Genomic DNA, 14,226 nt, shown 5'->3' with positions numbered 1-14,226 from the left:
GACAGATGAGTGTAGGCAAAGGGTGTAACACAGCAATTTAAACCACACCTAGAAGCACAAGCTTTCAGCATGATGTGCAGTCCCCTGGTGCCACTTAATCTGTGATGAGCAACTTTTATATTACAAATAAAATGGTTGTCACGTTTAAAAAGCTCAATTATATACATGAAAAACTCCACATGAACTTGTGAAACCACATTCAATTGTTAACAATCAGCAAATCTCAGAAGAGTAGAACCGATTATGATTGCTTTTAAAACTTTTACTATAAAAACACAGATGTTGTGGTTGTAACAATGACAGAGAGGGGAAAAACCTTTTTTGGTAAAACCTGAACAATCCAGCATGTGAATAAAAATGGATGTCTGAGACATTTCAAGCGGATCAATTCATGGAGAAAATGACATCAGATATCTTCAACGATCTGCAATCATACAACACAACAGAGGGTGTGTGGGGTACTTACACTGGACAAAAACATAGTAACCTTTTTGCAAGATTGTTTTATACAGTACTTTCCCATAGTTTTCAGTTCTGTGTTTCTTTCCAGAGTTTCATTTACAAATACTATACTTCAAGAAATGTCTGTAACTTTACAAATATGTAAAATGGGCACCCAAATCTGTGTAAGGGCTGAGCAACAAAACATTTCCACCTTTTTCTGACCTTGAGAAGATCCCTTTTAAACTTTCATGCTCACGGGAACCTTGTATCTCATGTAATGTTCCTCACAGTTTCAGTAGTTCCAGTGAAAATGGTGCTGAGAGAAACGATACCTTCACTTCGTGCTCACAAGTGATTCAAGTTTTTCATTTTACGTTTTCTGTTCAAACTTTGCATTTTGCTCTCTGCTAACTTACAGACACATAAAACTGTGCTGGTCATCTGTTCCTCCATTTTATTTCTCTATGTCCCAGAGTTTCCTTCCATCCACGTATTTATTCATTCATGTGCGCACAAGCTTCTGAGGTCTACATGCAGGATGAAGTCTTCATTCGTCATTGTACAGTTCAGGGTTTTGTAATGTGAATCTCACTAGTGCCGCTGCCATTGGTCGTTGTAGTAATGATGTACTGTGTGGTGGCTTGCTGATTGGTCGGTTGCTGCTCCAGATTTTCAGTGTGGGTTTGGGTTGTGCTCTGAGGAGCAGTCTGTTTCGCCTCCAGCTCAGTCTGACCCTCAGAGATCACGTAGTGTGTCTGCAGGACAAGGAAGAGAAGGTCTCTATTTAAACACGCACCATTCATGTGGTCAATTCAGAATTTATGACGATTTATCTATTATTATCTAGAATGTAACATCTGGCTACAAAACTGTATGCAGACAACAATTATTTCAAGATTGTTGCAAGCCTTTCATGTGTTTTTATTCAGCCTCACTCATCAGTAAGAGGACAGATTACAGATGTGAAGGTATAAAAAGCTACATTCACCTTTGTGTGGCAATAAGAGAAAGTATTAAGTACAGATTAAGTTCAGATCAACCTGATCAATCTGTTTGTTGGAATAAAAGACTGAAAATAAAGACGTAGCCTGTGTGAACTCAGCCAGAGGTTTTGAAGCTCAGAGTGAGCTGCGTTATCACCACCACTTTGCCATGGCCTCCTTCCACTGAACTCCCAGTGGATTCAAAAATTGGCAAAAAGAGAGGGAGCCAAGATTTTGGTGTATATCAGTTTGGGTTAAACATACAGTATCCATTTGTCAGTCAAAACAACATGCCCTCAATTTTGCATGACTTTGAGCCTTAATAAGATGTAAACAGGTCTCTGGTATAAAAAGTTCATGCCCATACAGTTGCTATGAAAGAGGAGAACAAAACCATTTTGTACCAGGATGTAAACTTGTTCATTTCTGCTGTAGTTAGGCCCCATTCACATGGAGCGCCTGAAAACGCGTGCAAAACGCCAGCTGGAGCGTTTTGCATGCGTTTTTCAAAGCGCTTCTGAACTCGCGTCTATGGTCGCGTCTGCCGTTACTAAGCAACCAAAAGAACCTGTCACATTTGTACGTGTGCTTCTGTCATTTAACCAGGAATTGAGTAAACACAGAGCTGATCAGATTTCAAGCACCGTGAATCCCTCTCAGCAGCTTCACTGCTCGATCTGTCTGTCAGTTTGAACGGAGGACTCACCGCCATGTGGAGAGGAGGGAGGCAGGCGAGACGTGAACTCCCTACCTTGTGTCTAATAAAAGTTAAAAATGCGGTTAAATGTACTGGTATCACACTGCTGCTACGGCAGCTATAGAGTGGGAGGGGGAGAGGGAGCTGCTGAAAGCAGCAAGCACTGAGAGCCGGGCTGCTTGTTGCTGCTGGTGAAGCAGGTCCGTGCAGCTGATTCTGATCACATGACACGCGGTGCGCGTGCGGCATTCGAAAAAGTTGAGATATTTTCATCTCGGTGCGCCTCGGACGCGCACGGAAAAAAAGGCGCGTCGCACCGCGTGCGCGGCGGCGTCGCTTCGGATTTTGCGCGCGCAAGACGCGCGGTTACATTGAAAACAATGGAAACGCTCGCGCAAAAGACGCTCCACGTGAATGGGCCCTTAGTTGGACATTTTAACACAGGAGTCTGTTGAGGTTGTTTCGTATTTGGAGCCAGACTCTCGTGGTCATGAGAATAACTGCTTTTTGACACTTCCATGTGAGCTTAGTTTTCCAGCCCCATATGTTGGTGCTTCATTGTAACAGGAATGTGATGAACGCTGATGTGTTTAAATAGAGCTTCAGTGCAACATTCAGGGTCTTATTCTCACACTGTATATTCATGTGATCCAGATATGTGTGATATGTGCTCAGCTGCAATGTAAACCTTCGCCCTTAGAGCAAAAAAAGTAAACTTAAAAAACACATGTAATTTTCAACTACCAGGTATCAGGCATCATCTTCTCACCGTTTTCACCTGGTTACTGTTGACTCCAGATACAGGTGTGCTGGCCTCAGCTATCACATACTGAGTGTGAGGTAGAGCCATCATCTGGATCTCAGATGCTGGAGAAATAAGAAGTTCACATCTTAAAACCCAATTTGCAAACAAACAGACAAACGGAGCAATCAAGTCATGGTGTGGCACTCACGGTAACTTCTGTAATTCCAGTTCCCAGGTATGTAAGCATGCTGGACAGTCCCCTGTGACTGCTGGGTGCTGCTGGGTTGAAGGGTGTGGCTCTGGGCGGGGGTAACGGGGGTCAACTGGGCAGGGCTCAGCTCCTGATTAGCCTGCTGAGAGGTGGGGCTAAGAGGTTGTCCAGTTAACTAAAAGAGGGAAAAGAGACAGTTGTTTAAATATCATAAATATGTGTTTTATATATTAATCATCAACCTAGTCCCTGAACAATAAGGACTCACCTGGGTGGCAGCTTGTCCAGAGCCTGGGGGCTCGCTGACCTGGATGTGTTGTACCTGGATGGAGTGCTGGCTGTAGCCATGAGGGTCGTGCAGCTGGCTAACATCTACTGTGGGGTGCTGTGAATGCGGTGAGGAAGCCTGTGAAATACAGAGACAACATGTTACTACATCTTAAATTAACCTCAGTCCACCACATGATGCTTTCAATAAATGCAGTTGATTTACTGTGAAGACAAAGTGCATACTTCTACTTCCACTTTCTACTTCTTCCACTGTCTGTAACCACCACTATGATTTTCTAGACTAAATTTTAAGAATAATTGTGGTGGCTGCTGATCTCCTTCAGTTCTCCCTACAAACCTAAAAACCATCTCACCATCTCTAGGTGGTCTGTATCCTTTGACCAGTAGTTTTGAGAGGTAGATACAACAACTGAATGTGACAGGTTCAGACTGATCAGAACAAAACAACTGTCCTCCCTGGCTGGACTTCTATTCATATCAAGACACTCTATCACAGTGTAGAGCTGCTATTGTGATGTATAACCTTGTTGAGATACTCTCTGAATGCAAATACAAGTCTCGGTCCTCGGTCAGACTCTGGATCTTACCGGAGCCACCTGCACCACCTGCAGCTGGATGTGCTGCGGCTGGGACAGGCTGCCTCCAGCCTGAGAGACAGGGATGTACTGAATCCTCTGGTAGTCTCCCTGTGCTGTTCTGTAATCCGTCGTCAGTGTTTGAGAAAGCTCCGTCATGGCCTGAGTGAGCAGATCTGTGGTCTGTGGAGACAACGAATCATATAGTTACAAACATGTGGTGTGTAATACTTGAACTTTGTTTTTTAATTCCTTCTTTCTTTCTGTCTTTCTTGTTTGCTTCTGCTGCCACGAGTCCAGTTTTCAGTAGCATTGACATTTATTTGCTCCGTCACAATTTGTTTTTACAATCACAGTTTTTTTTCTTTATATGAGTTTTCAGGGCAAGACGTCTCTTGAGCAGAAGTTACTCATCACTTTTTATGCTTAACATGTATTGTTTTTGACTCTTTCTTACCACCACAGCCTCAGTTGTGGCTGCATCTGCACTGATGACTGCAGGAGCACTGCTGATTACTGCTGTTGTCAAAGGAGCCTGGATGGTGTTGGCGAGTTGGGCAAACTCTGGATGCTTCTTCCTGATGTGCTGCACCATCTTAGTCTGCAACACAAACACTTTGAAAATTATTCATGCATGCTAAATTATAGGAGACACGACACAGGAGGGTGAATTACTTTAAACACAGTGATCTCTGGATAAATTAATTACAAAATAGGTCAAATGAATTAACCTCAACCTGAAGCTGTAATACAAACCTTGCTGCTGTACTGTTTGGCACAGTGCGGGCAGCAGACGGGTGCAGTGGCGATGGTGCCAGTCAGCTGGGTGTGTGTGCTCAGCATGGGGTCGGGTTCACCGGGACCAGCTGGACGCAGCTTACGGATGCTGGGAGGCAACTCAGCCCCAGGGTGGTTCTTCAGGATGTGGGCTTTCCTCTTACTGGCACTCTTATACACCTGCACAGAATCCAGTTCATTCAAAAGACTGATCAGTATCAAACCGTCTCCTCTGATGCATCTCAGACTTAAAGGTAAGGCAGACGTTAGCATCAGGTACATCTTAAAAAATAAAAGAAGCTGTCCAAAACTAACTGTTTGATATAACTGGATGGGGAAAAAACAAACCTTATCACAGTACTGGCAGAAGTAGTCCCTGTTGGGCTTGATAATTGGCAGCGTTAGCTCAGGCACGTCATCAATACGCATCTCGGGATGACGCTTGGACAAATGATTAACCTGTAACCAGAGGAATAACGCTGTAAAAAAAAAACACTGGAATAAAAATATCAACAAAGAGAGCTTTCTGTGAGTTGCTGCTCACCAGCATTCCTCTGCGTCTGAATCCCATCATGCACACTCTGCATTTGAACATGAAGCTCTCGAAGTCAGTGGTGGGCACCTTCAGTTTGAGTGTTTTGGAGCGGTGGATCCGGTCAGCCTTCTTGGCTTCTCTGTCAGGATTGTGCATGCGCTGCATGTGCTCCCGCAGTTTATCTTTCCTCTTTATGTCACAGGAAAAAGAACAGTCACACAAGGCCTCACGGATCTGTAATCTACAAACTGTTATCTTTCAAACCCTGATCATCTTACCTTGAATTGTTTGCCGCATGTTGAGCACAAGAAGTCTTTGCGGTCAGAGTGGCGTAACATGTGCAAACGCAGCTTGTCCGGTCGGCAGAAGGCCTTTTCACAGTCTGGGCACTGGAAAATCTTCTCTGAATGGAAGCAGCGTATATGCTTCTTCACCTGAGGAGAAGAACACATTGTAGTCTGTTTGGATCACAACTGCAAAATCAGTATAATGACCGGCTCACTGACTCTATTTCCATCTCTGGTCAGTCGAAAGCCACAATGCTGAGTTGTTGTTTCACCACCTTCTCAAAAGATTGAAAGAACAACCGCTTCAATTTCAAAAGGAACTGTTTGCAGCCTGTGCAGTGTTGCCAACTAAAGACATTTGCTACTGGATTTGCAGACTTTAAGATACCTGGAATGAGTATAGATTATGTGGACTTAAAGCTATACCTCTAGTTTCAGGTAGTCATCCATCTACTCTGGTTTCCTGGCTGCTCAGGAACAGCAGGGAAGTGGAGGAGCACTTCCACTACAATGAGCCTCACCTCCAATCAGGAAAATTAACTACCTTCCTTATATGTATCGTTATTACTAAAGGAAGCAGAGGAATAACTAAACATAGGACTCACTGAACATTTGAGTTTCTCTCTGAGTGATAGTTTTACATGTCAATACGGCTGAATTCACAGCAGAGTCTTTGTCTTTAACTGATGTGTTTGGTGAGTTTATCAGACAACACTGCAGTTAAGAAAAAAATCTGAATTTTAGCAGCTGAGCATCAATCTGGAAATGGACTTAAAGTTAACATATAGTGTTAATGGGCCACGATTCAGTAACCATTTCATACTTGTTCTGTGTCAGACAACAGCAACAAAAAACACGTAAATGAGAACAACTTTATCTGGTGAACTCAGCTGTGTCAAAACACCATGTTTGTAAGCAGATAGTACGAAAGAATTGCACATGCGTGTGGTGCAGCCATATAACTAGGTTGTGATATAAAGTTGTTTTTTTAAGCATCTAAAAAGATTGAAAATTCACTTCCCCACATCTAACAAACCTTACTGGTGACCATCAGCACTAACCTGGATGAAGTCGCTGAAGGTCTTCTTGCAGGAGGGACAGGTGAAGCAGCCGTCCACCGCATGCACCCCTACGTGGTCTTTGAGCATGTCTAGTCTTTCAAAGTGTTCTGGGCATAAGAGACAGGAGTAGGAGCGGTTCTCCGTGTGGACCAACAGATGGTCCTCCAGGGCAGAGTCACTCACGAAACTCTTGCTGCAAATGTGGCAGGAAAAGGTGTAGGCGTCCCGGCCGTGGACCCGCAGGTGCTGATCCAGCTTGTCTTTGTCCCGGAAGGCCTTCCCACAGTGGGTGCACTTAAAAGGACGGAAACTCTTCCTGATGAAAAGGTGCTGCAGTGCTGCGTTCTGGGGTAGAAAAGAGAGACAGAGGGAAACTACTCACAGAAGAGCCCACTGTCGTTCTTTGACATTGATCTGCTGGGACATTGGGTGGAGGCAGATGATGCAATGGAGAGTGCAGGAGGAGGCACATCCTGAAATGTGGCATGAACGTTTACACCATGGAAAAGGACGACAGGAATCATTGAACTTGTGTTTCTCTGACCTCCTCCAGGTCTCACCTACCTGCACATCCATCTTTGAGGGAAGCACGGATTGAGGGAGAGAGACACACCACTGTAAAGCCAATCACAGCTAAAACAAAAAACAGACTGAATATAAAGCACTGAAGACGCTGTCTCCCTTCTTACCCGTATCCTCTTGGCACGGCGCATGTCCTGAGATGTGAGATGAGCGTCTGATTGGCTGGTCTGAGCCGGGTCCTCCTTCAGTGGAGCCGGTGGTGGGTCCGTGTTGGAAGGTGGTGTGACGGACTCTGGGGCCGGTTCTCCTGCAGGAGGTATGAGCTCTGTCTCCACCTCGGCCGCAGTGTCCGCGTCCGCCTCCGCCTCTGGCTCCATCTCCATCTCCATCTCCATCTCCACCACCTTCAGGCCATTCTGAGCTGCCTCCACTCGCTCTTCCTGCTCTGGCTGCTTCTCTGTCAGTTCCAGCATCTCCTGATTTCAAAGGAGATTGGACATTTGTTATTAAAGGTTTTTACAGGTTCAAGTTTTCCAGTTGCACATTTGAAAATAAAATGTAGATGCAATTGTCAATTAGCAGAGGTGCACTTTAAATCTTCGCTCATTTATTCTGATACAATATTTCTGACAAACCTCAATAATATTTTTTATAGTACTTCATACTTTTTGTTTTCATTATTGCTTACTTTACAAATTAATGATAATGTGTCTCTTACTGTTGTCTTGTCCCCCCCAGCGTCAACAGGTGGTTCCAGACGTATAAATTTCGGTGGCCTCCCCGGTCTTCTTCCTGTACCAAATCTCTTCCTACCTCTTCCACGGCCCCGGCCTCTGGATCTGAGGAGAGTAAAGACAGGCTGAAGGCCTCATACGACCTCTTATTGCACTAGAAATCAAAGCCAAAATATAGAAAGAGGTGCTGAAAGACGTTTTTCTTTTTTCTTTTTTCTTTTTAGGAAGAGGGGGGGATCTTTTTGCCTTTAATTGACAGGACATTGACAGGAGACAGACAGGAAATGGGGAGGCAGAGAGAGGGGGGATGACATGTAGCCAAGGGCACACCAGGGGATTTGAACCGGGGCCGGCTGCAACAAGGACTAAAGCCTCTGTATAGGGGGCGCATGCTTAAACCAGTGAGCTAAGTGACGCCCCTGATGAAAAATGTTTTACCTTGTTAGAGAGTTCAACTTGTCGTCATGCATGTTGAGGTGTTGCTGCAGTTGCTCAGAGCTCACAAAGCGGCGGTTACACTCATAACAAGGCCAGTTCTTCTCTTGCTCCCGCAGCACTAAGGAAAACACAGAAAATGAGGAGCAGGGGAAAGCGCTGCTACAAATATGTTATAACAGGCTGAGTGGATGTTCTGGTGGAATGTGCTGAAACTCACCTTTTCTTTCTTCTTCTGTCACATCGTGGATCTTTTGATTTACAAATTCTGCATATGACGCTGCATACCACACCTGCAGATGGAAATTATATCAAAATAACTACAAAAGCATATTCACATGTAATTTGGAATTGATTCACTCTTCTTTTAGCTCTGGTTTTTGTCCACTAAAATATCTGGTCCTTAATTTTCAAAATGCTTGGAGAAACTGAAACAGTGGTGATGGTGGTGTTGGGAGGGTCCAATGTCAAAGAGCAAATAGTACAGTGAGTAGGCTGTAAAGTGTATATGCAGCACAACACATTCAATAAACTACTCAAGACTCACCTTGAGCTCTTGTTTAGGCTGGATGTTCTTGATGGTTGTGTAAAATATCTCAGAGCCGTACTGATAGGCCACCAGGTTCTGCTCCAGGTGGTTCTGAGCGGGCCTCACAAACATCATCCAGTTACAGCTGTCCTCATCAGACAGGTCCAACCACATGTCATTAGACTTCTCACCATCTTTCTCTGTATCCAGCAGACAGAGCTACAACAACAAGCAAAAGAATAATTAGATATGAAGAGTGCAACCAGCTCAGCTTCCTCGACTTTCATTTACCTCACACTTTCTTCACCTATTAAAACATTCACAAAAACATATTTCTTCTTTGTTTCTTTGCTAGGACACAACACTGCGAGGGAAAACTGCAATTGCTTCATTACAAGTAAAAAACAAAACATTAAGTAAATCAGATTCTATTTATATTTGTTTTATTATATTTTGAAATTGTATGTCATAACTTCATGTGTCCATGTAGCAACCCTTAATTATACACAGCCTAATATTTAGCAAAGTGGGAAACAACCACAATGTTCCAGGTAAAATGAGATGGTGTAACCTAACATTAACATATCCAATGCAGCTAAACACAGAACAAATGATGGAGCAACATAAACATAAATGAGTCATGCAGAGCTCTGACTTACTTTCAGATGGATGTAATGATTCTGTAGTTCACTCTGAGGAACCAGGGGTCCCTCAACAGGACCAAACTGTGTGCGCTTTGGGATGCGTCTCTTGGAGAACACCCCGCCCAGGAAGCGATCGATGTAAAGCACCAGCGGCAGACTGGCCCGAGCCTTGGACATCACCGGCCGGTTGGGGATGGGGTGCAGAGGACCGTGTTTCAGACAGACTGAGGTGTTGGAACTATTACACTCCTCGCACCCTGAGTGGCCAGGGGAGGTATAAGTTAGTTTGTGATAACCACCAAAACCTATAAAAACATAACGTGGTCTAACTAATCTAGAGCAATGGAACAGCTTCGTAACAAATACTAATGCTGTGCAGCTTTTTAAACAGAATCCATGAAAGGCACTTGGAAGAAATGTTCCTGAAAAATAAAATAAAAAATCACATTTACTTCTGTACTTCCACCTCAAATCAATTCTTGATTTCACTCTGTGGTTGTTTCTTATGCCCTACTTTGTGCCATTATTGTATCTTTAGCCGCAGTATCTGTCATGTGCTATGTTAGTGGTGTGCTCACTACCTTCTCCTCTCCGCTCTACATGAGTGACAGACAGTCCTGACAGAGACAGACAGACAGACAAGCATGTTACAGCTGCAGGGGGGATGTCACTCACACAGGCTATGAGGGTTAAATGATTGAGGCTGACGAGGCTCCCAGTCATCCATCTCAGAGTCTTCATCCTCATCTTCATCTGTATCATCTGTGGAGTCCGTGGTCCCGAGGGGACTGGTGGGGGGGTCCGCAATGTCCGCCATGGAAGTGAGTGAATTGGACACCGACAGCTGCTCCTGTGTTTGATCATTTCAGAGAGTTAGTACTCACTCAGCTGTTCTAATACTGTGGGAAAACACTGGCACACTCTTCCTCATATTTACCCTTTTTACATGTAACTATGCAGCAAAGGAAGGTAAAAATCTAGGTATTTTATACTAGATACTGTTTATTTATTATCTTGTGTGTCTGTAAAAAAAAAGTTTTTGCTTGTTAAGTCAAGAAACATGAACATAGCATGCTATACTGAAGAATGGATACCGACATCAAAATCTCAAGACATACGTATATTAACCTGTGCTTCTTCAGGACATTCTTTTTCAATATCAAACAGTTCATATGCAAATACATCTGACTGCAAATATCTCAGTGTAATGTTGCTGTCACAGCCCCAACTGAACCGTTTGGAGAGGGAACTAGGTGTGCAGACAAACAGCGTGTTCTCACCTGGGACACTGGCTCCAGGATGGCCTGTGGAGTCTCCGCTACATTACTGAGAACATGCAGATTGGCAGCGTTCATGTTCTGTCCGCTGGGCAGCAAAACTGTGACCTACAAAAGAAATTCAGTTGCTTTATGTTTTTGTAAAAAAAAAAAAAAAAAAAAATAGTAATGTTGGACAGTGAGCTAGCAACATGACAGCGCCTGATGAACCTACCTGCTGAGTCGTACCATCCTGTTGAATGTAAGCCACCTGTGGCTGATCAGCAAACACAGTCTGAAAGAAAAAATGTCCATATTGTTAATTTCATACCTAGTTTCAACACTGTACGACGACGTCCATGATGCTTTTGTGATAAATGTCATCAACACGCATTTAATTTTGAGAGCCCTTCTTACCTGAGTGCCATCTGCAGGGTGTATGTAGACCAGTGTGTGCTCTGCAGACTCTACTGAGGCATAGGAGTTCCCGTCCGCTGTATAGACCACCTGCTGCTGTCCCCGGTCAGCTTGCTCTCCACTGTACACTATCTGGGCCACTGTATTGCCTTCAAAATGCACCTGCAACAAACAAAGGCTTTGAACCACCTGTAATGTTATTACACTGTCTGGCTGTGACTAAGCCGCCATTAACTTTTCAAAATGTCTCCCTAATGTACAGTGCAAAAGGCGTAAGCACTGACAAGCAAAGTCCAGGAATACTTCAATTTTATCAATAACAGCTTAATAAAAATGTGCAGTAAACAAAAAAAATTAGTCAATCATTTTCTGTGACTATGCTTTGCCTTTAAAAACTGCACTTGTTCTCCTCAGTAAACCTGCAACACAGTTTGAACTTGCAGCATTTCTTCTCTGTCTCTATGTTTTCTGTCTTCTCATGTATCCCAGACTGACTTCATGATTGACATCAGGGCTGTGTGGGTGCATGTTCTTCTTGTCAATGAGGATAGCTCTTCTTTACTCTGGCTGTATGTCTGAGTTTAGGTACTTATGCTTGTTACTAATGCTGACTTGATGGTACTGATGATGATGATGATGATGATGATGATGATGATGATGATGATGATGATGATGATGATGATGATGATGATAAAGAATCTCAAGAGTGCCTAAAACCTTCGCATAGCTGAACTAAAGATGGTTAGTTGAACTGTCCTTTTTTTAATTGTTTTACATTACAAAATTCCACTTTTTAACGAACGCTATGAAATTGAATGGTGTGAATTTTAGGGGTATAGGAGTAGAGTCTCTGGGCAGGGGTGGGATTTCTGGTCTGGGGTGTGTTTATAGACATTTTCTGAGACGCTTCGCCAGTCTTCTGATTAATCAAACCCACTGCATCCTTTTTCATACAGTCTGTGGCTCTAGTATAGCTTTTCAGGAGCTGCTCAGACCTGCGTAGCGTTTCCTGAATCACTGTTGGCAGTCTGACTCCACACAGCGGAGGGTTCCTGCTTGGTCTCCATGGCAGCTCAGTGGCAGGCCTGTCGCCAACCACGTCACCTGTCCCTTCACTATTGAGACAGCAGGGACGCCTGTAATACACAAGAGGACATCAGTGATTTGTGTTTGTAATAATATATATATATACACACACACATACAAATGATAATATAGAAATGTAATAGTAAAGATATTAATACATGATTTTAATTTGCTGGTTGGGTCACAGATTTGTATGGAATCTAGTGTAAAATGAAAAAAAAATTGTAATCTGTGTGGATGATGGATCTTACTGTCACAGCTTTATCAAAGCCATCATATGCCAGACTGGTATAGGGGGGGGAGCAGTTTAGCTGCAACACTGCAGCACTACAGAAACCATCTCTGAGCTAAGTGGCACTGAATTAAACCCAATGTGCCATCTGACAGAGAGAGAGAGAGTCGGGGTCTCCAGACAGGGTTTTGCCCTTGCTGCTGTCTGGGCTTGAACACCAAAATAAGGCAGCATGTCACTTCGTGCACACAGAGCGGTCACACAGGACTCTCAGCGGGGGTACCAAGGAAAACGCGGTCACCGTTTGCTCGTGAGGCCGCAAGGAAAACGATAAATACAACCACATGTCGCTACAAAAGTCACGGCGGAAAGTCGGGTCTCCGTGAACTCATTCAGAAATCTAGCTCGAACAATCAATATTAAATTCAATTCCCCCCTATTTTAACCCCGCAGGTTCTCAGTCCCAACCGGACCATACCACAAAAAGCAGCGCCGTAGAAACCCGGGCATTTACTGCACCGCAACATTAGCACTACGGCCATATAGTCGCACTGTAAAACCGACCATACAGACAGACATAAGTTGTTAGGCCCCAGGACGCGGACCACAGTCTGTGGATTATGACAGAAGTGGTTTAGAAACGACAAAGGCCCGACTTATTTGGATTGACCCACCCGTCCCCCAATTCTAGTTGAGCCCAGCCCTTCCAGTCTACTATGAACTAGGAAGAACGGGCTCCATTTTGGGTGGGACTAACAACAACAACCACATCCGAAGAGACCCAACGAAAAAAAATAATTTTCCTATCGGTGCCAATGCGTGAAAACAGCCCGTACTTTTCATTTATATTAACAGAAAGACTCCAGAGTAGACGAGCTACAGAACCGATCGTGAAGCAGTCCCTAGTTTTCTTACATTTTGTGGAAAACGTACAAGTTGTTCTTACCTCAGAATGGTAGCTGCAGAGATGGCTGCATTACATATATTAACATAAACTGCCTAGCAACACGCAGGAGCGTGGCCTCGGATTGGTGGTTATTTATTGTGAAGCGAAAGCGACATAAGATATTTTAAAATATATCCACGAAACAGTTTATTAACACTGGTGAAATTTATATCTGTGTGCTTGAACAGTTAATAATGGTATCACGAAGTCGCGGTTATGACTTGGTTATTAGTTTTAATCGCTGTTGCAACCAATCAGAAAAATAAAACATCAAACTCGACCAATGGATTACGCGTGTGTGTATGCGATTTTTTTTCTTCTTCTAACGTTACCTTTCGTTGATATTTTAAGTTGAAGCTTACTAAAGTGGTGATTAAACATTTCCCCACCATCATATTACAAAATGTTTTTTTTTTTTTTTTGTTGAAGTGGTGGTGTCTTTGCTACCACTGTGGTTTGAACAGGGTTGAATGAAGAGCATTTGCCGCCCTCCAGTGACCGTAGAGATGAACAGCAACGATCTGCTCGTTCAAAACCACCAGGATGATATAGATTTTAATACTATTGAATATTCTTCAGAGATAGGCTATGATTAATCATGTAGCGTAGGCTACAGATAATTTGTTAATCAGTCATCAAGTATTACAATAGGCTACTTTGTTATCATCCCATTCAAAGAACCATAGGCTAATAAATGAACATTTTACATAGAAACAGCCCTGCAGTCAAAACTGGATTACCAACATGAAAAAATGGGCAACACGAATAACCTCAGGGGCCTTAAAGCCCCAGGATTTCTCTAGTCTGTTTTTGACTGTG

At 43.5% G+C, this 14,226-nt stretch overlaps 1 protein-coding gene across 1 annotated transcript; it reads right to left on the bottom strand.

Annotated features, from left to right (window-relative positions):
* Positions 1-241: 241 nt before the first annotated feature.
* prdm10 (PR domain containing 10) lies at positions 242-13,435 on the bottom strand. Its single transcript, XM_083984630.1, has 23 exons — positions 13,408-13,435; positions 12,139-12,279; positions 11,144-11,305; positions 10,962-11,021; positions 10,751-10,855; positions 10,146-10,320; positions 9,486-9,727; positions 8,845-9,045; positions 8,518-8,590; positions 8,301-8,418; positions 7,847-7,967; positions 7,296-7,604; positions 6,607-6,951; positions 5,537-5,692; positions 5,268-5,447; positions 5,072-5,182; positions 4,703-4,903; positions 4,404-4,547; positions 3,959-4,129; positions 3,349-3,486; positions 3,078-3,255; positions 2,894-2,991; positions 242-1,199 (listed from the first exon to the last, which is right to left on the bottom strand). The coding sequence occupies exons 2-23, from the start codon at positions 12,208-12,210 to the stop codon at positions 1,011-1,013; spliced, it is 3,549 nt and encodes a 1,182-aa protein (XP_083840756.1). The 5' UTR covers positions 12,211-12,279; positions 13,408-13,435; the 3' UTR covers positions 242-1,010.
* Between the last annotated feature and the right edge of the window lie 791 nt (positions 13,436-14,226).

Source organism: Trachurus trachurus, assembly GCF_905171665.1.
Source record: "Trachurus trachurus genome assembly, chromosome: 13".
Classification (NCBI taxonomy): domain Eukaryota; kingdom Metazoa; phylum Chordata; class Actinopteri; order Carangiformes; family Carangidae; genus Trachurus; species Trachurus trachurus.
The sequence above is the reverse complement of the archived record's forward strand: the minus strand, read 5'-3'. Positions and strand labels throughout refer to the sequence as shown.

Excerpts from the sequence above, each read along its gene's own strand:
- prdm10 (XM_083984630.1), bottom strand. The coding sequence starts at position 12,210 with ATGGAGACCAAGCAGGAACCCTCCGCTGTGTGGAGTCAGACTGCCAAC. Across the intron at positions 5,183-5,267 it reads TCAGACGCAGAGGAATGCTG|GTTAATCATTTGTCCAAGCG; the intron begins GTGAGCAGCAAC and ends CTCTGGTTACAG. Across the intron at positions 4,904-5,071 it reads TCTGCCAGTACTGTGATAAG|GTGTATAAGAGTGCCAGTAA; the intron begins GTTTGTTTTTTC and ends GATTCTGTGCAG.